Source organism: Tyto alba, unplaced genomic scaffold (assembly GCF_018691265.1).
Source record: "Tyto alba isolate M040663 unplaced genomic scaffold, T.alba_DEE_v4.0 Super-Scaffold_20, whole genome shotgun sequence".
NCBI lineage: Eukaryota > Metazoa > Chordata > Aves > Strigiformes > Tytonidae > Tyto > Tyto alba.
This window is the reverse complement of record NW_024881283.1, coordinates 8057047-8078846: the sequence shown is the minus strand read 5'-3', so window position 1 is coordinate 8078846 and position 21800 is coordinate 8057047. Positions and strand designations below refer to the sequence as shown.

The 21800-nt window shown below is 64.1% G+C and overlaps 2 protein-coding genes across 8 annotated transcripts; one reads left to right on the top strand and one right to left on the bottom strand.

Annotated features, from left to right (window-relative positions):
- Positions 1-1098: 1098 nt before the first annotated feature.
- HPCAL4 (hippocalcin like 4) lies at positions 1099-6135 on the bottom strand. 4 transcript variants are annotated; one of them, XM_033003296.2, is made up of 4 exons: positions 5895-6135; positions 3184-3353; positions 2823-3038; positions 1099-2553 (listed from the first exon to the last, which is right to left on the bottom strand). In XM_033003296.2, exons 2-4 carry the CDS (start codon positions 3343-3345, stop codon positions 2356-2358), a joined length of 576 nt encoding a protein of 191 aa, XP_032859187.1. In that variant the 5' UTR covers positions 3346-3353; positions 5895-6135; the 3' UTR covers positions 1099-2355. The 4 variants fall into 4 exon arrangements, with proteins under 4 accessions (XP_032859187.1, XP_032859190.1, XP_032859189.1 ...); XM_033003299.2 differs by lacking the exon at positions 5895-6135 and adding an exon at positions 5204-5325; XM_033003298.2 differs by lacking the exon at positions 5895-6135 and adding an exon at positions 4635-4655.
- Positions 6136-8995: 2860 nt separating this feature from the next.
- On the top strand, positions 8996-17250 carry LOC116964266 (CYFIP-related Rac1 interactor A-like). Of its 4 annotated transcripts, XM_042793760.1 has the most exons (13): positions 8996-9178; positions 12078-12156; positions 12709-12789; positions 14053-14132; positions 14646-14767; positions 14847-14952; positions 15167-15303; positions 15455-15532; positions 15647-15763; positions 15878-15957; positions 16065-16191; positions 16437-16507; positions 16618-17250. In XM_042793760.1, the coding sequence occupies exons 4-13, from the start codon at positions 14060-14062 to the stop codon at positions 16679-16681; spliced, it is 975 nt and encodes a 324-aa protein (XP_042649694.1). In that variant the 5' UTR covers positions 8996-9178; positions 12078-12156; positions 12709-12789; positions 14053-14059; the 3' UTR covers positions 16682-17250. The 4 variants fall into 4 exon arrangements, with proteins under 4 accessions (XP_042649694.1, XP_042649695.1, XP_042649696.1 ...); XM_042793761.1 differs by lacking the exon at positions 12709-12789; XM_042793762.1 differs by lacking the exon at positions 14053-14132.
- The last annotated feature ends 4550 nt before the right edge of the window (positions 17251-21800 follow it).

Here is a 21800-nt window from a genome sequence, read left to right as displayed (position 1 = left end):
TCAGCCTCATCAAAGACTCCCTTTCCCCAGGGACTTTGCAGATCTCTCCTGGGAAATACGTGAGCTTGGGTGGCCCCAAGGAAAGCAGGAGCTTTGCAGGCCCCAGGATCACAGAGGCTATTCTGAGTCGCCTCTCGAGCTTAAGTTGCTGCCCTTTCAGACAGCAGCCCTGGCACATCCCCAGGCTCCCACACAGTGGTGACAACCTGCCCTGTCCCTCCTTCCCCAGGCACTGCTGTGCTGCAACCCCACACGCACGCTCCGGCCAGCCCAGGCGAGCACGACCGCCAAACCCAAGGTGCAGAGTTCTCCCTCAGCGGCACTCCTAAAAATACACACGCTGCTGTGGTTTTGGCATCCTCCCATGTCTGTGCTCAGGTGCTGGCTGCTGCAGGATAGACGAGATGCTGGTGATCTGCAGGGTGGAAGCCAAGTCACACACGTCCCCACACGCTGGAGCCAGGCGGGATGGGGTGAGCAGCGCGGCATGGCCAGGCTCGCAGCCGGGAGCCAGCACTGCCTGATTGACTACAGAGAAGTAGTTAAAGTTGGTGAGAGCTCCTTAGCAACAGCCACTGTCTCTGCAGGCTGCTGATGGAGAAGAAAGGCCAGAGGAAAATATGTGCGGAAAAGATGGGGGCGGAGAAGAGGAGGCTGAGAAGAAGGACAAAGATATAGTAATAACCAGTCCCAGTTGCCAGTGGTGCTAGGATGGGGGCCCAGGACAAAGCCACCAGGTCCTCTGGCTCTGCCCAGGCCTGAATGAAGGGCACAGCCAGGGTCAAGCTTCTGGTCGATAAATGAAATCTATTTCCAGCACAGACCAGGGATGTCTGGTCCTACCCACACCCAGGAGATAACATCCCCCTTCCCCAGAGCTATCTGCATGGCTAAAGGGTCATACTTTTACCCATCTTCAAGGTTCCTCAGGCTGAGCCACACTGTGCTGTCCCCAAGGTCTTCTCCATCCCTTGGAGTGTCACAAGCTCAGATGAAACCCGTAACTGATGCACAGGAGTGCAGTGTTGTCCTCTTGCTCTCCCCATAGTTGCAGCAACCAGCTGCCCCCCACTAAGCCATTCGGGAAGGAACACCACACATGGGGGACAGTTTATTTTTCCATTAAAAAAATAGATAACAACTTCACCATCTTCTAACAGATATTACAGTCATCAACACCACAACGTGCAGACTAAATACCAATCTGTGATAATATTCCTGTCCTGGGGCAGGAGGGATGGAGGCAGCAGGCTGGGATGGGGGGGGGAAGGAAGGAGACAGACATGTTTCTTGTGGCCTCAGAGCCTTTCCAGGAGGCTCAGCAGGTACAGGACCCATCCACACCTCTCCACAGCCCCAGTACAGGACCCACCAGTCCCCACAGTAGTGCCACACACCAGGAGTGGCACCAGGACATGCCTTCAACACCCGCAATCCCACCATTGCCCCAGGGAAGCCCGTGGAGGAGTCAGGCAACCCCCGCCTTCAATTTAGGACCCCCCAAGCCATCACCTCAAGATCCAGGAAGGCCAGAAACTGCACAAAGCATCCAAGATGCTGCCAGGGCTGTTGTGGTCACCCACTTGCTCTGCCAGCTCACAAAAGTGATGGGGTGGAAGGTAGCTTCTCTGAGATCAGACACTGGCCAGATCCAGGGGTGGCCTTGGACACTTCTGCTCTCCCATAAAGTCCCTTGGCCAATCCTGGCTGCTCCCGGCAGCAAAAGGAGAGGTGGAAAAGCTAAAGTTGGGCAGAGAGAGCCAAGGCAGCGAGCCCTCAGGGAAGGTGCAGCACCCTGCCTGAGCTCCCCAGCACCCAGGGGCAAACCCTGGACCCTCTGGACAGCTTTGCAGGGAATTTGCAATGAAGGAGAGACCAGGACCAGGATTTGGGACTTTTCAGCCTCACTGGAGACATCACAAGCAATGAGGGGGGGATCAGCAGAAAGGAGGAGGAGCTGGTTTCAGTTAGGATCTGGGAATGGGCCAGGCAGAGCAGTGGGGGAAAGCAGGGAGAAAGCAGGGATGTAGGAACAGTTGACCCTGGGGAGCCAGAACTCTCACCACTGGCTGCAGGAGTCCAGCTCCAGGATGGGAGAGGGTTGATTTGGGGGTAACCTCAAGCCAGCAATACCCAGAGCAGGCTCTACCCATCGAGGGAGAGCTACAGCCCACGGACTGTGGGCTGCCCAGGACGCAGCCGGGAGCGGAGGCGGATGGGTGGCAAGAGGGATGGAGTGTGGCTCACGCCTGGGGCCAAGCGGGCACGAGGGAGAATCAGCAGAAAATGGGGATGGAAACCATCACAGGGAGCAGAGGTTGGCTGCGGCCAGTCCAGCGATGAGCCCCCAGGGCTCTATTTCTGCATGTCGCACTGCAGGAGGAGAACGATGGAGGGGTCGCTTTTTGCTGCCTCCTTGAACTCCTCCAGGGAGATCTGGTCGTCCTTGTCCTTGTCCATCTTTGTGAAGATCTTGTCAACACGCTGCTGGGGCGTCAGCCCGTCTTGGTTCATCCTCATCATGATCACAGTCCCCACCATCTTGTAAATGGCCTGGAGCAAGAAGAAAAGCAAAGTACCAGAGCAGGAATGTTGGATGGGTGGAAAATCCCAGGTCAAGGCAGGGGACAGGACTGCTGCTCTGCTGGGACCCAGTTAGCTGGTGGCACAAGCTATGATGCTGCACAGCTACAGTGCACACCAGGTACCTTTAAGACAAGGCTTTAGGCAGGAAAACTCATTCTTTGGTATCAAAACTGACTCAATAGCTGTGAAAAGCCTGGAAAAAGCAATCTACCCCTGCTGATTTTAAGCACTGGTACCTCAATGATCTCTAGCATCTCCAAGCGTGTGATCTTCCCATCCCCATCCAGGTCGTACATCTCAAAGGCCCAGTTGAGTTTCTGCTCAAAGGTGCCCCTGGAGGTGACAGACAGGGCACAGATGAACTCCCTGAAGTCAATGGTCCCATCACCATTCTTGTCAAAGGTGCGGAAGGCGTGCTGGGCAAACTTGGAGGCGTCTCCATAGGGGAAGAACTGCAGGGAGGAGAGAAAAGAGAGAGATTGAAACAGGGAAGGGGAGCTGGGCGCAGAGGCTGCACCCAAAGCAGCACCCTTGCCCCGGCAGGAACAGGGTGCTCCAGCCCCACAGGCAGCACTCGGGCCCCCGGCTGGAGCCCACCTTGATGTAGAGCTGCTGGAACTCCTCCAGGTTGAGGATGCCGGTGGGACAGTCCTTGAGGAAGCCCTTGTACCACTGCTTCAGCTCCTGCTCGCTGAACTCCGTGCTCCTCACCAGGTCATCCAGCATCTCCGGGGCCAGCTTGCTGCTGTGCTTGCCCATGGTTGCCCCTGGGAGGGAAAATGCACAGCTCCTACCCACCGGGCACGGGGAGGGCTGGTGGTCCCAGGCCCTGCTCCACCCCAGCAGCTGGCCGACCCCACATGCCTCTTCCCCACGGTAAAGCTGATCCACCCAGCTGATGGGTGTCTGTGCACTGTCAAATGCCAGGACAGCGACTGTGGCACTGGGGACAGGCTTGGTGCCCACGTTCAGTGGTGGCCTGTGCTGCTGGAGAGGTGCAGGAGCTGGCCCTGGAGCAGACCACCAGTGCAGACAGCAGCATCACCTTCAGTCCCCTCCATCTCCTAGGCTGGCTCCCTTTAGGCTGCAGAAAAACACTCAAAAAGCAACTGAAGACCCAGAACTCACATGGCCTTTACCAGGCCATGACGTCCAGCTGCCCTCTGTGAGGATGGGACAAAGATGCAACGTGAGTGTGCCATTAAAGCAGGGGAAAAAAAAAAAAAAAAATCTCACTGGCACCATCTGACTTACAGCATCCAACGGCCGCAGCGATGCCCGACCCACCCCCGGCCAGCCCTTGGTGAGGATGGGGTCAGTGTCCAGGCACCCCTCTGCTGCGGGGCTGCCTGCGGCGCGGTGCACCGGAGCGCTGGCAAGCCCGCAGCTGCGTGGGCAGAATGCGGAGCTGCTCCGATACACGCCGTGCCCGCTCCCACGCAGCCTTGGCTACCAGCGCCGCTCAGCCCGAGCAGCAGATGGTTTGCCGAGAGCTCCTGGAGCTTCTCCCTCCAAAGAGAAAGTTGAGTAGAAGTTCACCTGGAGCCTGACCAAGCACCATCTCTTCTTCCGAGCATCTGATTTCCTGGCCATGTGGGCTGCAGGACATGGGGGTACCCTGGAATGGGCACAAGCCTCACCCCCCCCCGCAGCGATGTGGGGCTCCTCACGCTCCCAGTTAATCCCGCAGGCAGAGGCTGCTTCCTGCCCCATCATCCCACCAGCATCTGTCACCGTCTGCGGCAGCAGCGCTTAACCCACCACCCCTCGGCAGCCAGAACCGAGGAAACATCCGGACGCCCACGGAGCACAACGCTTCCCCAGCGATCCCCAGCTCTGCTGCGGAGCTACACGAGCCCTCCTGGCACCACAGTCCGGCTCTAAACCGCAGGGATTGATGAATCCCCACCACGTACCACGCTCGTGTCCTCCTGCATCTCCCACCAGCCGCGCTGGGGGGTGGACGCAGCCTCTCACCTGCCCAAGGGGCAGCTTTTCCCGTAAGGGAACAGCAATGTTGGACCTTTGCTAGAAGCACCACACCTTACCCTGCAAGTGAAGCCCTCAAAGAGGCCAGAGCTCAAGAAGAGCATCCTTTGGTCCACAGACCTCTATTCCCCTTTCTGAGCAGGGCCCGGCACAGGCCACACCAGGGCAGGGGACAGCAGGGACAGCTGCTGGGGCCAGCAGCCAGAAGGGCCACCACGCGCTTGGCATGAACCACTTGTCTCAAAGCGCCGATATCATCACTGGTCACCAGCTGCTGGTCTCAAAACAGGACAGAGGGGGGTCCCTATGGGTGTCCCCCCCTCCCCTCCCCGGGGCTGCACCCCGGGCAGAGCAGGGCACCCAGCCTCCAGCACCACCGCGATGGATCGGCACCCTGGGGAGCCGGGAAAGGATGCAGGGCCCGGCCCCCGAGGGATGGATGGGGCGGCCGGGCTGGGGGCAGCAGCACTCGTGGGTGCGGGGGCTGTTCTGCCCACCCGGGGGAGAAGGGGGGGGGGGGGGGGCAGCTCCGGAGCACCGGCCCCATCACCCGCTGGAACCGGCTCCGCACCGGGGAACCGGGTCCCAGCCCCGGGAGGGGGGCGGCTCCGGCCCCGACGGCCCTTACCTGTCGTGCGGCGCGGGCGGGAGGCGGCTCGGCGGGGCACGAAGCCGGTGACCGGTGCCGGTACCGGAGGGGCCGCGGTCCAGCCCGCCGGCTCTATCCGTGCCGCTCCCGCCCCTCTTGTAGCTGCGGGCCTCCCGCCCCCCCCCCCCCCCCAACAGGCGGCAGCGTTCGCCCATTGGCTGGGAGCGCTGTCAATCATGAGGGAGGGGCCGCGGGAGGGGGGGGTCGAGGTGGGAGACTGGGGGGGGGGGGGGCTACAGGGATGCTGGGGGGGAACGTGGAGGTGATGCTGGGACCGGGATGGGGGCCGGGGGGGTGATGCTGGGACTGGGATGTTTTGGGGGGGGGGGGGAGGGATGCTGGGACCGGGATGCAGGGGGGATACTGACTGGGATGTAAGGGGGGGGGGGGATGCTGGGATTGGGATGCAGGGGGGATGTTAGGACTGGGATGTGGGGCTGGGGGGTGATGCTGAGATTAGGATGTGGCAGGGGGGGATGCTGGGACCGGGATGGGGGGGGAATGCCAGCAGTGGGATGCGGGGGGTGCTGGGTTCAGCATCGCAGCTGCCGCCGGCCCGAAGGTACCTGCCTGGTCCCCAGTCTTGGGCAGAGCCCCTCTGCACCCCCTGCCCCTTCTGTCACTCTGCTGCTTCCCTGCTTCCTCCTCCTCCTCCCTCTGCCCCACTCACCCTCCTCTGGCTCCTGTTGCTGGCTGTGGCTGATCCCAAAGCACCCCAAAATCTCCTTCCCTTGGGGTGCTTCAGGGCTGGCAGGTGCCACGCTGCCTGCACTGGGGGGGACACAGGGTCACACCTCGATCCTCCTTGCTGGGCAGAGCCACAGCTGAAGCGCAGAGAGGAAAGGGCCGAGAAAACCGCTCTGATCTCCAGAACCAAACGTGGAGTGTTTCCATGGCGATCGTTGGAGGCTCTTCCCGGTGACCTTGGCCATCCCACAGTGACACCGCTGCCACCCAGGCCCCTCCGCAGCAGCCCCTCTGCAACCGGTGGCCACTGAGCCTGGATGAAAGCTCCATCCAACCATCCCAGTCCTCATCCCGGTCCCCAATGGGACAGTGGGTGCCGTGGGGTGCTCTGCCCTTCCCCATGGCTCAGCACCCCCCTGGTCCAGCGCTGTTCTTGGGGGCACACCCCCTCGCTGAGGAAGTGATTGCACGAAGCTGCAGAAACGTGGAGGCAAGAGAGGGCTGGTTTACAAAAGGACACCGATATTTGCAGCTCTGTACATGCAGCGGAGGGGCTGCAGGGATCCATCACCCGCCTGTCCCAGGGGCAGCAGGGCTGGGACCCCCACCACAGCTGCACTCTGTGCCGTGCCCCTCTCTGGGGCTGGATCCCCACCCGGGGTGGGGTGATTGAGCCCCGCGGATTTCGGGTCACTCCAGCAGCCTCTGCCGGGTGCTGGGCACGTGGCTCTGCGTGGCCCCAAAACCTCTCCATGAGCCCTTCCCTAAGAGGGTGGGGGGTAGAGCCCCCCCAGTCCGTGCCGGCTGGGCAACCCGCTGCTGGTTCTTAAATGCTGAAGTAGAGAAGACATCAATTAGCGCCACTGCAAACCGCCCGCGCTCAGGGCGCGCAGGGGGACTGAAAAATTAATAAGTGCTTAATTGAGGCAGCATGGCTGCCAGGGCTGAGATTGGCACAGCTCAACTCATGGGACAGGGTGTGCCAAAGGGGCATGGAGCGGATGGAAGAGACAAGGGAGCGCCAGGTGGGGTGCGACGTGGGCTCCCTGGGGATGGGGACCAGTGTGGCTGTGGGGTACGGGGGATGTTCAACATTTTGTGGCTGCGACACCCCAAGTCCTGGTGCCGGGGAGATGCCTGGGCTCGTGCAGGGCTGGCTGGACTGGTGATCCCAAGCCCGTGGGCTGGAACAGCCAGCTGAGCCCAGCACCCAGGTCGGGGCACCCTAAACCCTAATGTGAGCCCAGGCTCGACTGGGGTGTTGGCCCTGGGATTGCAGAGGGGACACCAGTCTGTCTGGGAGGGGACACAACCGGCTCTGCAGACAGTGCTGGCTCCATGGCAGCCCTTTGCTCCTCGCTCCTGCAGCATCATCACCCCAGGTCCCTGCCCAGGGGTCCCCCCGGGGTGCAGAGCTGCCAGGGCCTCACCCCTTCCCGAAAACCTCGTTACCCAGTGACGCTGCCGAATGCAAAGGGCTGCAGCTTCCCCCAGCGGCTACGGGCTGCAGCAGCACAGCTCGGGGGGGGGGGCTGTGCCCAGTGGGGGGGACACTGCAGCCACAGCCCCCCCGCTGCCTGAGGCTGCTGCCGATGGATCAGCCCCCCCCCCAAAACTGCTGGGAGCCGTGGGGAGCAGGAGTCGCTGCCGCTCGCCCTGGCTTCCCGACAGCCCTTGTCTTGCTGCACTGCCAGATCACCCGGCTGTGACACCGGCGGTGCCCGGGACATCGGTTGCTCAGCCAGCCCCCCCTGTGACCCCCCAACTTTCATCTCCCATGAGCATCCCCACAACACGGTCCTGGCCAGGACCCATCACCCCGGGTGGGGTCAGCTGGGCAGGATGGGGATGGGGAAAGACCCCCCTCTCTTCGGGCCAGTGCACAACGCTCATGGCCAGTGCAACCCCACAAAAAAAAAACCCAAAACATTTTCCAGTGACACACTGGGCAGCAGCCACATGGCCCAAGCACAGGGTTGGTGGGCCATGGGCACACACTGGGACATCAGGGTGGGCTCTGGGTGGCTTCTCCCTGGGCACAGCCCCTCCACGGGTGGCACATCCACAGGCACGTGTGCCCAGGGGGCACCCTGTGCCAGCCCTGCTGTGGGCAGCGTTTGGGGTTGACCTGTGGTTTGCAGAGAGTTTTGGAGCAAACCAGGGATTTCTCCCTCGCCTGCCCATTTCTTCTGCTGATCCCTCTTTTTGAGCCGTGTTTCCTCACCAGCAGCCTCAGCTTTTCCACGGCCACTTGACGTCCCCGGAGCAGGTCCCTTCGCTGCCCGCTGCACCCCAGGGCTGAGGCTTGGTGCTGGGTGTCCTGGCTGGCATCGGGGTGCTGTAGGGTGGGCACCCATACAGTGCTTTCCTGTGCAGAAATGCCCTTGTAAAGGAGCAAGGAGCTGCTGTCACCCACGCTCTGTCCCCAGGGGACACTTCTGGGTGCCACTGGGCACGCTGGACCTGGGGTGACCACAACACCCAGGGTCACTCTTGATGTTCGTATCATGATGCTCTGTGCTGACCTGGGAAAAGGGGGTGCAGGGTGGAAAAGCAGAAATACTCCAATTTTGGGGTTCCCCACCTGCTTCCTATCTCCCAAATCACCCCTGTGGGAACAGCTCTGCACTGGCACGTGCCATCCAAACCCCTCCTGGCCCCAGTCCGGCGGGAGCCAAGGGGGGATGGATGGTGCTGCCTGGCCAAAATGGGGCACCCGGTGCATGCATCTGGTTTGGCCCTGTGGCGGTGGCACCGAGTGGGTTTGGTGGCTGTCCCCCTCCCCAGAGAGGGGACTGGGGGGAAGCGGGACTGTCCATGGGCTGGGGCAGGAGCAAAGGAAAATTTAGGGCTTCCCTCCCCCTGCTCAGAGCAGGCTGAGGTCACTGGGGCTGAGCTGGGCTGGCTCTGATGGGGGGGGGGGGGGGGACGGGACACAGTCCCCACGTCCCCCAAAACCAGGGAGCAGCACCCCAGTGGGCCCCGGAGCCCGTGCCTAGGCAGGCCGCAGAGGTTTGCCGGCTGGCACGCAGGGGGTTAAGCGTTCCCCATCTCCCTCACACACTTGAGACGTCACCGTCACCAGTGCCGTGGGGCGGGGGGGGACTGGGGGGCTATGGTGGTCTTTGTGGTGCATTCGGCAGCTGGCGCAGGGCGGCTCACACAGACGGCGGGCGGCTCTTCCCCGACACCCCGCGCTCCGGCAGCATCCGCAGACAACCGGCAGCGGCCACCGCCTGCCCACGCCTCGAGCTCCCCACGGCCACGGTGAGTGGGGACCGCCACGGCAGGGGTGGGGGGGAAGGAGGGGTGGGGACAGCGGTGCCACCAGGCCTAAGAGCAGGGCAGGGCGGGGGGGCTGTGGCAGCCCCTGGCTGTTTCCCCCCGGGGCACCCAAACCCCTCGCAGAGGTCCCTCTTTCCCGTTGCACCCCCAGCCCGGTGCACCCAATGCTCGCTGGGTGCCTCCGGGACTGGGGGTGATGGGGTGGGGGCAGCTCACACCCCCCCTCCCCCCCCCACACACACACCTCCCCGGGGTGCTGCAGCCCCACCGGTGGCCCCGGGTGGGTGTGGGTGCACGGCTGGGTGCTCGCCCGCGCTGGGTGGGTGCTGCGGCTCGGCTCCCCGGCAGCCCTGCGGTAAATCCTGCCGCTCACCCGCAGCCGCAGCGAGACCCCCAGCACCCCCACCGGCCCCGCTCGGGGTTGGGGGGGACTCAGCCCCATGGAGGGGGGGCACTCACACCTCCCTCCAGCCAGGGAGGTCTCCAAACCATGGCGGGGGGGGACAGTCCCCGGGAAGCCCCAACTCCACCCCGGGCAGGATCTGGCCCCAGCCCCCCCGGTTCCTGGGATAAGGTCCCCCCCCATGAAAAATCCTTCAGGCACTGCGTGTCCGACCCTGCAACGGCTGCAGCGATGCTGGTGCGGCCATGGGCCGGGGGGGTAGAGGGGAGGGGTGGCAGTGGCTGGAGGGTGCTCAGCGATGGGCTGTTGGCCCAGCACCCAGCGGGCACCCAACGGGCAGGGGGGGGCCGTGGGATGTGGAGCTGAGTCAAGAGGAAGGGGGGGCACCCAGCCCCCAGCTGAGGGGTGCGGTGCCGCACCAGCCTGCGGTGCCCACAGCGACGCTGCGCCCGCAGCAAAGGGGCACAGCCCCAAAACGGCCCCAGGTGACACGGGGATGGGCCTGATCCTGGGGGGTTGGGGTGGGGGGAACTGCTGCCCCTTTGGCATGGCCAGCCTGGGAACCACTGACCAGGGTGGGGGGGGTGGGGGGGGGGAGGCTCCTGGGTACAGGATTTAGCCCTGCCTGGAGCCGGGGGAGGGTTTCACCTCATCAGCTGGGATGTCCCCACGGAGGTGACATCTGCCGCGGGGTCCCCGTGGGGCAGGGTGCTCAGGGGGAGCAGGGAGATGTGGCGGTGCAGGGAGAGGAGCGGGGGCTGGAGCAGGATTGGGGTGCGGGGAAGCCACCACAGGGAGGGACAAACCCCGGGGCCACATCGGGTGTGGCTGGGGACACACGCACACACACACACACATACACACACACCCCCACCCCCCCCGCCTCTATCCCCACACCCCTTTTGGGCAGCCCTCCTCCAGCAGCGCACCCCTCCGCCAGAGCAGTCTTGGGGTGGGGTGCCTTTCCTGGTGAATTTGGGGCACAAGCTTCCCCCAGTTCAGCCTCATGGCGATGGGGGGCCCGCGCTGGAGGGAGCCCCTCGCCCTCCCCACCAGACACCCCGGGGAGGGGGGGGGACACACACATGCCGTGGCTCCTCAGGCAAAGGGCCACCGCGGGCTGTAGGCACCCAAGGCCAAGAAAATGGTGCAAATCAGGGGCCGAGCCCCAAACGGAGCTGCCCCTCCAGACCAGGGGGGCTGCAGCGATTCTCCTCCTCCCACCTGGCACTCAACGCCTGTGCCATGGCTCAGGGGTCATGCCAGGGGGTCCCCACGCTGGGGACCGTGGGGACCCACCCATGCCCCCACGCCGGGGCACAGGCAGAGTTCAGCAGTGACAAATCCCAGCCCCAAGCCACCCGTCAAGGACAACTGCGGCGCGGGGACGCCCGCACGCTGATCACAGCGTGGAGGCAAATGCCGGGGCAGAGCGGGTGCAAATCTCCCACCCCACGGCTGCCCCAGGCACCCCAGGGCCCCCCCCAAACCATCCTGTGGGGCCCAGCACCCCTTCAAAACACACCAGCACCCAACAGGACGAACCCCAGGGTCACTGCACCAGGGCAGACTTGAGTGTCTTCATGCCCCGCCGTGGGGTAGGAGCGTGGGGAAACTGAGGCAGGGGGGTGCAGTGGGGAACCTGGGTGCCCTGGCTTCCCCAAAGCAGCTTGAATTTTGGCATCAGGCTGGCGCATCCCATGCAGTCCCAATGTAAAGCCACTGCTTACTGGGCCTGGGAGGAAGAGGAGGAGGAGGAGGGAGGCAGAGCCATCACTGTTGATGCCGAGGGGCTGCACTGGGGCTGAGCAGGGAGCGCTGGGCTGGGGGGCAGCAGCCCCATCCCAGGCATGAGGCCACCCTACCCCTCCCCACCTCTGCTGCTTCCTCCAGCTCCTCCTATCCCCTTCCCCAGCCAAGTTAATTAAACCCAAGCACTTAATTACAGCTTGCTGAATCCCGCAGCTGCTTTCTGGAGCCCACTGACACCGTGGGGACAACCTTGACCCTCCCACATCCCTGTAGGAAACGGGGGGGGGGAACGGGGGAACCAGGGGAGCATCGCGGTGCCTGCAGGATTTGGGTTGTGGCTCAGCAGCAGCATAAAGGGATCTTCATGCAACGAGTGGAAAAGAGCAAACCCAACCAGCAGCGCCGGGAAAGTTATCCCTGGGGGTCTTGGCCTCTCCAAGGAAAGATGGGGACAGATGGCTCAGCCCTGGGGTTGTCCCCCAGCTGCTGGCAAGTCCCCCAGGGGGTGTGGAGGGAAGCCCGGCGACACCGGGCTGCTGGCAATAAAAATATAATCGAGGCAAATAAGGTGAAGGCTAGCGGCAGCGTGCAGGGCTGCCAGCTGTGGCAGGAAGAGCCAGCGTCCCACCGTGCTTCCCCGCCTGGTCACCCACCGGTGGGTCCCCGGGGTGCAGAGGTGCCCGGGGGGGGGGGGGTGGCCTGACCCTCTCGCCCTCCTGCCCACAGGTCCCCGCCGGCCCATGAAGTGATCCAGGTGGGTGGCACAGCCCCTGCTCCTGCCGTAGCCACCGCACCGGGCACTGAGGTAAGGACTCAGAGCCGTGGCCGTGGGGGTGGGTGGGATGCTCCGGTACGGGCACCAGACCCCCCAAACCGAGTCTGTGGGGTAGAAATCCCAATTGAGGTCTTCCCCTGTCCGTGGGGGGTGTCCGGCCCCATCGCCCGGGATGCATTGTCATGACCCCACGGGGGTCACCTGGGGCAGCACCCCCTCCCCGTCCCCTGGCCGAGCGTGGGGGGCCGGGGCGGGGGAATTGGGGTGCCTCGGAGGAGGCGGCGCGGCCAGGGGTGCCCACAGGAAGAGTGACGCTCGCGAACCCGCGCCCCGCTTCCCTCCCCGCCTCGGCAAACGGCAGCGGCGGAAGGGCCGGGGAGAGCCGCCACGTTTCGGCGGACGCTCGCACCCACGTGCCCCGGCCCGGAGGGTGCGGGCTGGGGACAGCGGGGCCGCGGGGTGCTGAGCCCGGCGGGACGGGTGCAGGTAGGTGCCGCGGCGGCGGTGGGGGGCTCGGGCATGCCGGGGTGTCCGGCCGGCGGTGCCGGTGCTGTTCCACTCTGTTCTGTTTCTCTCGCTCAGGTCTGCTGGCCATGGGCAACCTGATAAAGGTATTGGGCAAAGATTTAGAAAACTGTCCTCATTTTTTCCTGGATTTTGAAAGTAAGTCCCGTGAGCAGGGTGGGCGCGGGGAGGGGGCCAGGGCCGCCGCCGCGGCTGCTCTCCGTAAGATGGGGACAGGCACGGTGTCCCCAAGCAGCCCCGTGTCCCCAGACGCCTCGGGGCAGCCCCAGACGTGCCCCACGAAGGGCTGAGTGGGGCAAGGGAGCGGGACCCCGAGAGATGCCCCGTCCCTGAAAGTGCAGGGGGATGTCCCCAGCTGAGTGGCGGGGATGCAGGATGCACCCTGGCAGCGGGACCTGGCGCACGAGGACCTCGGGGACGTGCCCATTGCTGTTAGCCGACGGCACCGGGTGGCCATGTGGCATGTCCCCTGCCACCGCCACGGCGGGGACAGCCTGGAGGCCAGGGGTGCCGGGGAAGGAGGAGGGAAGGATCCGTGTCACCTGCACCCGAGGGATGGGGATCGGGGTCCCTATTTCAGCCTGGGGGACCTGCCCCAGCTTCCAACTGGCCTGGGCTAACTGGGACAGGAGAGCACCGGCTCTCGGACCTCCCAGGCTGGACACGGGGACGTAGGGGAGATGGTGGCCATCGTGGCAGGATGCCAGACCCAGCGCAGCCCCGTGGTCCCCGCTTCCTCCCTCTCCCCCGCTTTCTTCTCGGGGCACAGCTCAGAGCAAGAGCGAGGGGGGTAAAAATAGTGCAAGCAGCAACCACTCGCCCTGGCCCCGGCGGGGAGAGGCCACGCACAGCTCACCACACCACCTCCAGCACCGGCACATCCCAAAATAGCTGGGGCTGGGGTCACACAGCCGCCCTGCTCCCACAGCGAGGGACCTTCTTGGCTCCTTCGAGGCAGAACAGCCTTTGCCCACCTCCAGCCCCCTCCGCAGCCCCCCAGGTGCAGGGACGGGGCTCTGGGGGCTCCCCAGGACCCCCTGTTTCGGGGCTGGCTCCGCAGCTAGAGCTGGGGGACGCCTGTAGCCAAGACTTCGGGGACTCGCTCACCGCTTCGCCCTCCACACCGGAGCCCGGCGGCTCTCTCCTCCCTTCGCTCCTTCCTCTCCATCACCCCATCCGCCAGCGCTCATCACCATCGCGGGGGGGAAGAGGCTGCAGCCCGGGGCCAGGAGCAGCCGCGGGGTCACCCACCGGTCAGCCGGGAGCACCCCGAGCCCCCCGGGACCCACGGGGGGAGGACGGGGGCTCCGGCCGCCGGCGGCCGCTGCCCGCAGCCCAGCACCTCTTCCCCGAGCGCCACCTCACCATCATGCTTTTTTCCTCTTGTTTCTTCTCTTGCAGGTTTCACATGGGGAACCTTCTTAAAGTGTTGACTTATAACGAACTTGACCAAGGCCCTAATTTTTTCCTTGACTTTGAAAGTGAGATGGGATTTTTATTTTCCTTTTTTGTTTCGTACTTATTCTGAGTTCCACATCCACGTCATTTTGAGTTCTCGTACCCGTCGCCCATCGCATCGCGCCCATCCCAGACGTCCTCCCCCCACCTTTGCTGTCCGGGGGGTCTCCCCGGGGAGGGGGGGCCGTGGCTGCCAGGGCAGACCCATGGCCGCGGGCTATCACTCCGCACCTCTTCCTCGGGGCAATTTGCAGCCTGTTGGGGCCAGCCCGGGGCTGGGGGCTGCTGGGGGGACCCCCACGAGCAGGACCGCGGTCGCAGGGCAGCCAGGACTCACCCCCCCACCTGCCCCCCCTCTCCGCGGCTTGGCTCCAGCTCGGGCAAGGAGATGGACCAGGGGGAGAAACCCACCAGGAAGGGCCGCGGGCTGGCGGGAGAGCCGTGGGACGGGGTGCTGGCACCCCACTCCGGCTCTCGCCGCCCAGGGCCCCGCTCAGAGCCCTCCGGGTTTCTCTCCCCGGGGCGCTGCCCTGCAGATGCGCAGCCGACGGAGGCCGAGACGGCGGTGTGGAACCAGGTGAACGCCGTGCTGGAGGAGGCACAGGCCGTCCTGGCCGAGCTGCAGTCATACACGGGCGCTGGGCAGGAGATCCGAGAGGTGGGTGCAGCCCCGGCGGCCCCGCTGCCCACCCACCCGCCACGGCTCAGGGCAACCACTGGTGCTCTCCCCCACCCAGGCCATCCAAAACCCCGGGGACCTGCGGCTGCAGGAGAGGGCCTGGAGCGCCGTTTGCCCCCTCGTCGCCAAGCTGAAACGCTTCTACGAGTTCTCCCTGCGGCTGGGTGAGCGCCCCGAGGCCCCCGTCCCCCTTCCCCGCATCCCTCCCCTCCGTTGCATCCTGCATCCCTCTCCGGACGTGGGAACGGGGCAGGTTGGGGGGGAGCTCTGGGGGGTGCTCAGGTGCAGATGCTGCGCTGCCCCGTGCCTCAGTTTCCCCAGCCGGGGCCAGGGAGGCGGATGGGAGCAGGACAGGGACCAGCGGTGCTTCATCCCCAGAAAACGCCCTGCGGAGCCTGCTGGAGGCCCTCACCAGCCCCCCCTACGCCCCGACCCAGCACCTCGAGAGGGAGCAAGCCTTGGCCAAGCAGTTCGCTGAGATCCTCCACTTCACCCTCAGCTTCGACGAGCTCAAGGTACCTCCCCATGTTGCCTCCGTGGCATGACGGCTCTGGGGGGGCCCCCAGGGTCTCCACACCGGGATTGTGCAAAAGCTGTGAGCCAGCACGGTCCTTGGGGACCCCCAAGGCTCGCCCCAGGCCCCTAACACAAGACTCCCCTCCGCAGATGACCAACCCTGCCATCCAGAATGACTTCAGCTACTACAGAAGGACCATCAGCCGAAATCGCATTAATAACCTGCAGGTGAGAGGATGGTGCTGTGTCCCCCCCCCCCCCATCCAGGGGGGTCACAGGACTGGGGACAGCTCCAGGGTATCAGCCACACCAGTGACCCCCATCATCCCCCCACACACGCAGCTGGACGCGGAGAGCGAGGTGAACAACGAGATGGCCAACAGGATGTCCCTCTTTTACGCCGAGGCCACCCCCATGCTCAAAACACTCAGCAATGCCACCACCAAGTTCGTTTCAGAGGTGAGTGAGGCTGGGGGGGACCCTCAGGGCAGGGGAACCCCCCCCCCGCCTCCAGCCCCAGCACCGTGTGGGGGTCAGGAGGGGAAATGGCAGCCAGGACTTCTTGGGTTTCAGAACAAAACCCTCCCCATCGAGGACACGACCGACTGCCTGAGCACCATGGCCTGCGTCTGCAGGGTGATGCTGGAGACCCCGTGAGTACCCCACACGGAGGGGGGGGGGGGGACATTTGGCTGCTAGGGTCCCTGTGCCACCCCCCCACACACACCGCCGGGCTCAGCCAGCCCCTCTCTTGGCACAGGGAGTACCGGAGCCGCTTCACCAACACCGAGACCCTCCTCTTCTGCATGAGGGTGATGGTTGGCGTCATCATCCTCTACGACCACGTCCACCCCGTGGGGGCCTTCGCAAAGACCTCCAAAATCGACGTGAGTGGCCGTGGGGCGAGGTGGGGATGGGGGGGCAGTCACAGCCCTCCCCCTCCTGCTAGTGTAGCTGTGATACCCAGGGGTCCCTCTCCCCAGATGTCCCCTGTGGGGATGTCTCTGTCTGAGCTGGTCCAGAGGGGAACTCATCCCCCTGCACGCAGCGAGGAGGAGGATGGGGAGGAAGGGGGGCAGCCCCTTGCAGCACGCCCGGGCTCTCACAGCCTCTCTCGCTCCCCCCCCACCAGATGAAAGGCTGCATCAAAGTCTTGAAAGACCAACCCTCAACCAGCACCGAGGGGCTCCTGAACGCTCTGAGGTGAGGCTGGGGGACGCGGCGGGGGGATGTGGCATCCCCCTGAGGGTGCTATGGGATGGTGGCGGAGGGGGTCGGGGTGCTGCGGGGTGACTGTCCCCCTCTCTGTCCAGGTACACCACTCGACACCTCAACGATGACACCACGTCCAAACAGATCCGGGCCCTGCTGCAGTGAGCGCGGGGCGGCCGCCGGAGCTGGCCCCGACCCCGCGCACGTCACCGTGTCACCTACGCCCATGACCATACCGCTCATTTTGTACAGAGGGAGAAGGGACAATAACAAATACACAGAAACACACACACACACAAAAATCCAAATGGCCTGAGGCTGCCCCAGTATGCGCTCCTGCCCCCCCCTTCCCACCCCCCCCCCCAAATTAACACCCACTTCTGCACACAAGGTGCGGGTGGCACCATGGGGACACCGCGCTGGGGGTGCTGGGGCCAGGCAGGATGGACCCAATCAGGGCTGCACCAATGGGGCTGGTGGCAGCAAGCACCCGCAGCACGGGGGCTCCTTGGGGAGGGGGGAAAGGGACACGTGTCACCCCCATCCCCATCCTCGTCCCCGAGCATTCGGCTGCGGAGGAGGAGGAATAAACATCCCTACAGATCTGCACTGACTCTGGTGGAAATGGATCAGTCTCACCTGGTAGATTTTTAATATGAGTAATTATATCTCCACTCACCTCTTCTTTTCTACATTTTTTTTTGGGTGTGAAATAAAATGACATTTAATCTGTTCTTGGCCGGAGCGGGGCTGTCTCTGCTGTGTCCCATCCCACACTGCACTGGCCGGAGGCACCCGGATCACCGTGCTCGACCCTCACAAACCTCATCCGTGACACCCCTGGGACTGAACCCCCCCCCCCTCAGGGACCCTGTCCCCGCTCCGTAACACCCTGGGGACCTGTCCCTGCTGGGACAAATCCCATCTCCCAGCCACGTCTCAACCCCACTGTGACACTGCCAGTGACCGGGAGCTCTTGGAGGGACAACAGCCTAGGGCTGGCCCCCAGGGTGACCCCCCCGCCCCTCACCCCCCCAAGCTGCCCCTAAGCCAGCTCATCCAGGGCACCCTCCTCCCCCGGTGCCCCAGCACCTGCAGACTGGGAGGACTGGGAGGCTGCTGGAGGCCGTGGCTGGCTGCCACGGGTCCCGTGCCTTTGCCGGCAGATGGCCCTGTGACACCGTGACAAAGCAGCCCCGGTGGCCCCCCCTCCCGGTGCCAGCTCCATTGTGGGGGGACCCCCTTGGCCTCAGCCCCCCACCCACAGCCCCCCGAGCTGGGGGACACCCCGAAGCGCAGGGCCCCGTGCCAACCCTTGGCAGGGGCTGTGCCCCCCCCCCCCCCCCCCCCCCAGGGACTCCCCTGGACTCGTCCCGCCGCGGCCACATTCATGGGGCATGGGGCCAAGTCCCCCCCTGGGGTTTGGTGTCCCGCCAACAGGACAAAGCTCTCCTTCCCGCGGCCTTTCCCGCCTGCACTGCCAGCCCCCCCGCCTTGCTGCTGGGGGGGGGGCAACGGGCACCCCACATGTGACAGAGCCCTTGTGCAGGGTGGCTCGCTGGTGGCGTGCCCGTGCCTCAGTTTCCCCGCCTGCGCAATGGGTGATGACCGTTGTCGCCAGCCTGTGCTGGAGGGTGCGTGGGCAGAGTCCCCACAGCCCCCTGAGCTCTGGACCCCCCCCCCCGGGAATTGCTCAGGGTGCCACCATGGGGACACCCGTCCCACCCACCACAGCCCGGCTCGGCCCCCATGTCCCCAAATCCGCACAGGCACCCACCAGCACCCCCCACCCGCGGCAGCCCCGGGGGAATCGTGAGCAGCACAAAGGGACAAAGATTTGGGGAAACCTGGCAGCCCCCAGCCCTTCGGATACCGGCATTTCCTGGGCCCGGCGCCAGGATCCGGCCGCGCACACCCGGGCTTTGCCGCCAAAGCCGCCCAACTCCCGCGCGGCACAGGGCACACACGCCGTTGCACAACCTCGGCCAACAGCTCCTTTTATTTTTAGGCTCTTGCGACACGGCTTCCACGCAGCCTGCCCAAAACGCCGCCGAGGCACCACGGGATGCGAAACACCCTGCCCTGCTCCAGCTCCGGCTGCTCTCAGAGCAACTCCGTGCATCAGCCGTGCCTCAGTTTCCCCATTAGTTACCTTCGCCCACCAGCCCTGTGATGGCAGCGAGGGCAGCCAGCCCTGCTGACCCCGAGCAGGCCCCGAGGGCTCCCTCCCACCGAGCCCATCACCCGGGGCTTCATTAAATCCCCCTCGTGCTCCGTGGCACAACTACCCCAGCTGGGAGCTGATGAGGAGGCCAGGACACGGCTCAGTTCGGTGGCTGCAGCTGCCCCGTGTCTGCAGGAGCTGCCGTCCCCAGGCGACACCATCCCCCAGGCGGTCCCCAGCTTGTCCGAGGAACTGGGACGCGATCATCCCCACGGCGTGGGAACTGGGATGGGAAGAGCCGGGACAGTGTCACCACTCAGGATCTCCAAGGGGGGGGGGGGTTAAGGGATGGCCGGATCCTTTAGACCCACCAGCAAACAGGAGCACAGACACCAGCTGGTCACCGGTGCCGGGGGAGGTGGCAGCTGTGCCCCGGTGCCGGCCGGCTCCTGGCGCAGAGCCGCAGCCCGGCCGCCCGTGACGTCCCCCCCCCGGCCCCTGCAGTGCTGCCTCACCCTTACGAGGGGACGGCTGGGGCCAAACCCATGTCACATCCGTGGCTTCAGCCCCGGCTGCCCCCCACGCAGCGCCCCGCGGGGCAGAGCAGGCGGCACGTCCCACCCCAGCGAAGGGCAGCGCCGCAGGGATGAGAAATTTCCTGCAGGATGAGCCGACCGTGAACCTTTTGCAGCCAAAACGCGGTAAGAAAAGGGAACCGAAAGGTGGAGGAAACGGACGCGAGCACAAGTCCTCGACCACCACGGACAGACGTTGGATGTGAGATCAGCAAAGCGGCTTTGGCTGCTTTGAGCTCCAGGGATGGCGGCCACAAGCGAGGGCAGCGGAGCTCGGCCAGTCCCACCTTCCTGAGCGGGCAGCGAGCCGGGGCCAGGCGTGACGTGGTGCCAAGGCAGGGCAAGGCTGGAGGCAGCGAGCGACGGGGATGCAGCCGGGGTTGCCGTGACCCCAGCGCTCCTCTCCCGGGACCTGCGTCACCAACTCTGCCTGGCATCCAGCCCTGCCAGGGGCCGGGGGACAGGAGCCCACCCCAGCGCCATGCCGGAACGCCGGTGCCCGAGCGAGGGGACCCCTCCGAGGACGGGCAGCGCCTTGGGGACGATGCCCCGTGAGCGAGGGCACGGGTCTCTTCCAGCTCGAGCTCTCCGGCTGCGATGCTCAGCTGGGCCAGGGTGTTGAGGACTCCAACCGATGGCGAGCCAAGCCATGCCAGGCCTGTACTGTTTTCTAATCCCAGTGTAATTAATGACCTTATCTTTGGCCAAAGCCATTTAGATTAAGTGGCTGGTGTGATGGGCTCCGCAGCTCCGGCTGCACAGATGGAAGAGCTGCGTTTGTCTGGGGATTAGCAGAGGGCAGATGGAGGGAAGTGCCATTCCCCATCCCCAAACCTCTCAGCACTGACAGCAGCCTGAAACCTGAGCCCACAACAACTTTCTCAGTGAGTCCTGGCCAAGACTGGAGCCCCATTTTGCATTGTTTGTCCCTTCTGCAGGAGACCGGGGAGGCGGGCAGGGCCTGGAACAAGAGAAGCAGGAGCTGAACAACGTGCCAGTGCCAGGAACTGGTGCGACCCTTGCCAGGAGCTGGATCCCAGTCCCTGCCTTGAGTCCTTTGAACAACACAAGTACAACAGACACCAGCTTCGTCCTCGAAGAGCGAATCGCCGCTGAGATGCGAGCCCTAGCTCTGCATAAATAAAAACCTGCGTCCTCATCAACAGCCCCTGCCTCTCTGAGAAAGCAAACTCACCTGCTTCTCGCTGCTGGCAGGATCAGGGTGTGCTTCCACCTTCCGTTTCCCAGCCCAGTCACAGCATGAACAAGGGAGTAAGGCAGAGCCCCGTTCTCCTGGGACATCTGGGAGCTGCTACGCTCAAGACAAGGTGCTGCAGCGAGCGGCACGGAGCAGGGGGATGGCCTGGGAGACCCTGCCCGCCCGTGGCTGCAGCACAGCCTGTGAGGAGCAGGCTCACGAAGAGAAGAGGCAGTCCAGCAGCTATTGTGGTAGAGGAATAACATTTATCTGTGGGGATAACAGAGTTCATATTAAACCGATTAAGGATATTAAATCTGTTTCTAACAGTATGGTCATCTGACTGCACTCGGGAGACAGAGCAGATAATCCCACCCCTCATTCACGGAGCTGCCCTGATGATCCCAGCCTGGTCTGGGGAGATGACTCAACGTGTCCATGCTATCAGAAGACCATGCTCAGCACATCAGCAGCGAATGGGGCCTTACACCTCACCTGTATCTCGTCCATCCTGGCTAGGAGAACATAGTTCCACGCCACGACCCCTCAGCCGGATGCTCCAGTGCTGGACTGAGCCCATACCCACATCCACATGAGTCAGCGTGGATGGCAAACGAGTCCGGGCTGGAGAAGAGGGTTCAGCTGGCGCTGCACAGACCCAGCACTTCAAAGCTGATGCCCAGCTCTGCTCAGTGCTGGCAGAGAAAAGCCAACACACATTCCCAGCTCTTCCCTGCATATCTCCTTCAGTCCGAGCTCCCAAGCCACCCCACACCCCTATCAAACGACCCAAGGCATTCGCCCCAAAGAGCTCTGCAGAAATATTTCAAGGCTGAGGAACACAAACCGAAGGTTTGATCTAATCCCCACCAGAGCAGGCACCTCCAGAGCCTGCGACGGCAGATCCACCCACGCAGCCCTTCCCCTCGCAGGCTGAGCCCTGGGAGATGGCTCTTGCCACACGGCGTATCAAAAGTGGCTGAAGGAAAGATTTGTGCTCTACCAACCCAAAACCCTCCCACGAGGAGCCGTCTTGGTTGCATTTGCCAAGAGAATCCCAAACGCCCTGGAGAAGGCCCTCCTGGTTTCACCCGGAGCGGCACGCCGGGAAGCGCGGTGGCACAGACGGCGCTCGCGTCCTCCAGGAACGACGCTGTGGAGACCGACTGCCTCGCGGATGAGGCACAAGGAATTTGCTGCTCAGCAACACAGATTCAATGCAGGGCAGGTTCCCACTGCCAAACCACAGTGTAAACCCCCAGGAATTCAGCTTTAACTAGGACAGACTCATCTGTTGCAAACTTGATGAGATCATTTCCAAGTTCCTGTTTAACAGGTGCCAGCTCC

Excerpts from the sequence above, each read along its gene's own strand:
- HPCAL4 (XM_033003297.2), bottom strand. Across the intron at positions 3,039-3,183 it reads TCCAGCAGCTCTACATCAAG|TTCTTCCCCTATGGAGACGC; the intron begins GTGGGCTCCAGC and ends TCCTCCCTGCAG. Across the intron at positions 2,554-2,822 it reads AGATGCTAGAGATCATTGAG|GCCATTTACAAGATGGTGGG; the intron begins GTACCAGTGCTT and ends TTCTTGCTCCAG.
- LOC116964266 (XM_042793759.1), top strand. The coding sequence starts at position 13,352 with ATGCCAGACCCAGCGCAGCCCCGTGGTCCCCGCTTCCTCCCTCTCCCC. Across the intron at positions 15,304-15,454 it reads TCAGCTTCGACGAGCTCAAG|ATGACCAACCCTGCCATCCA; the intron begins GTACCTCCCCAT and ends TCCCCTCCGCAG. Across the intron at positions 15,533-15,646 it reads ATCGCATTAATAACCTGCAG|CTGGACGCGGAGAGCGAGGT; the intron begins GTGAGAGGATGG and ends CCACACACGCAG.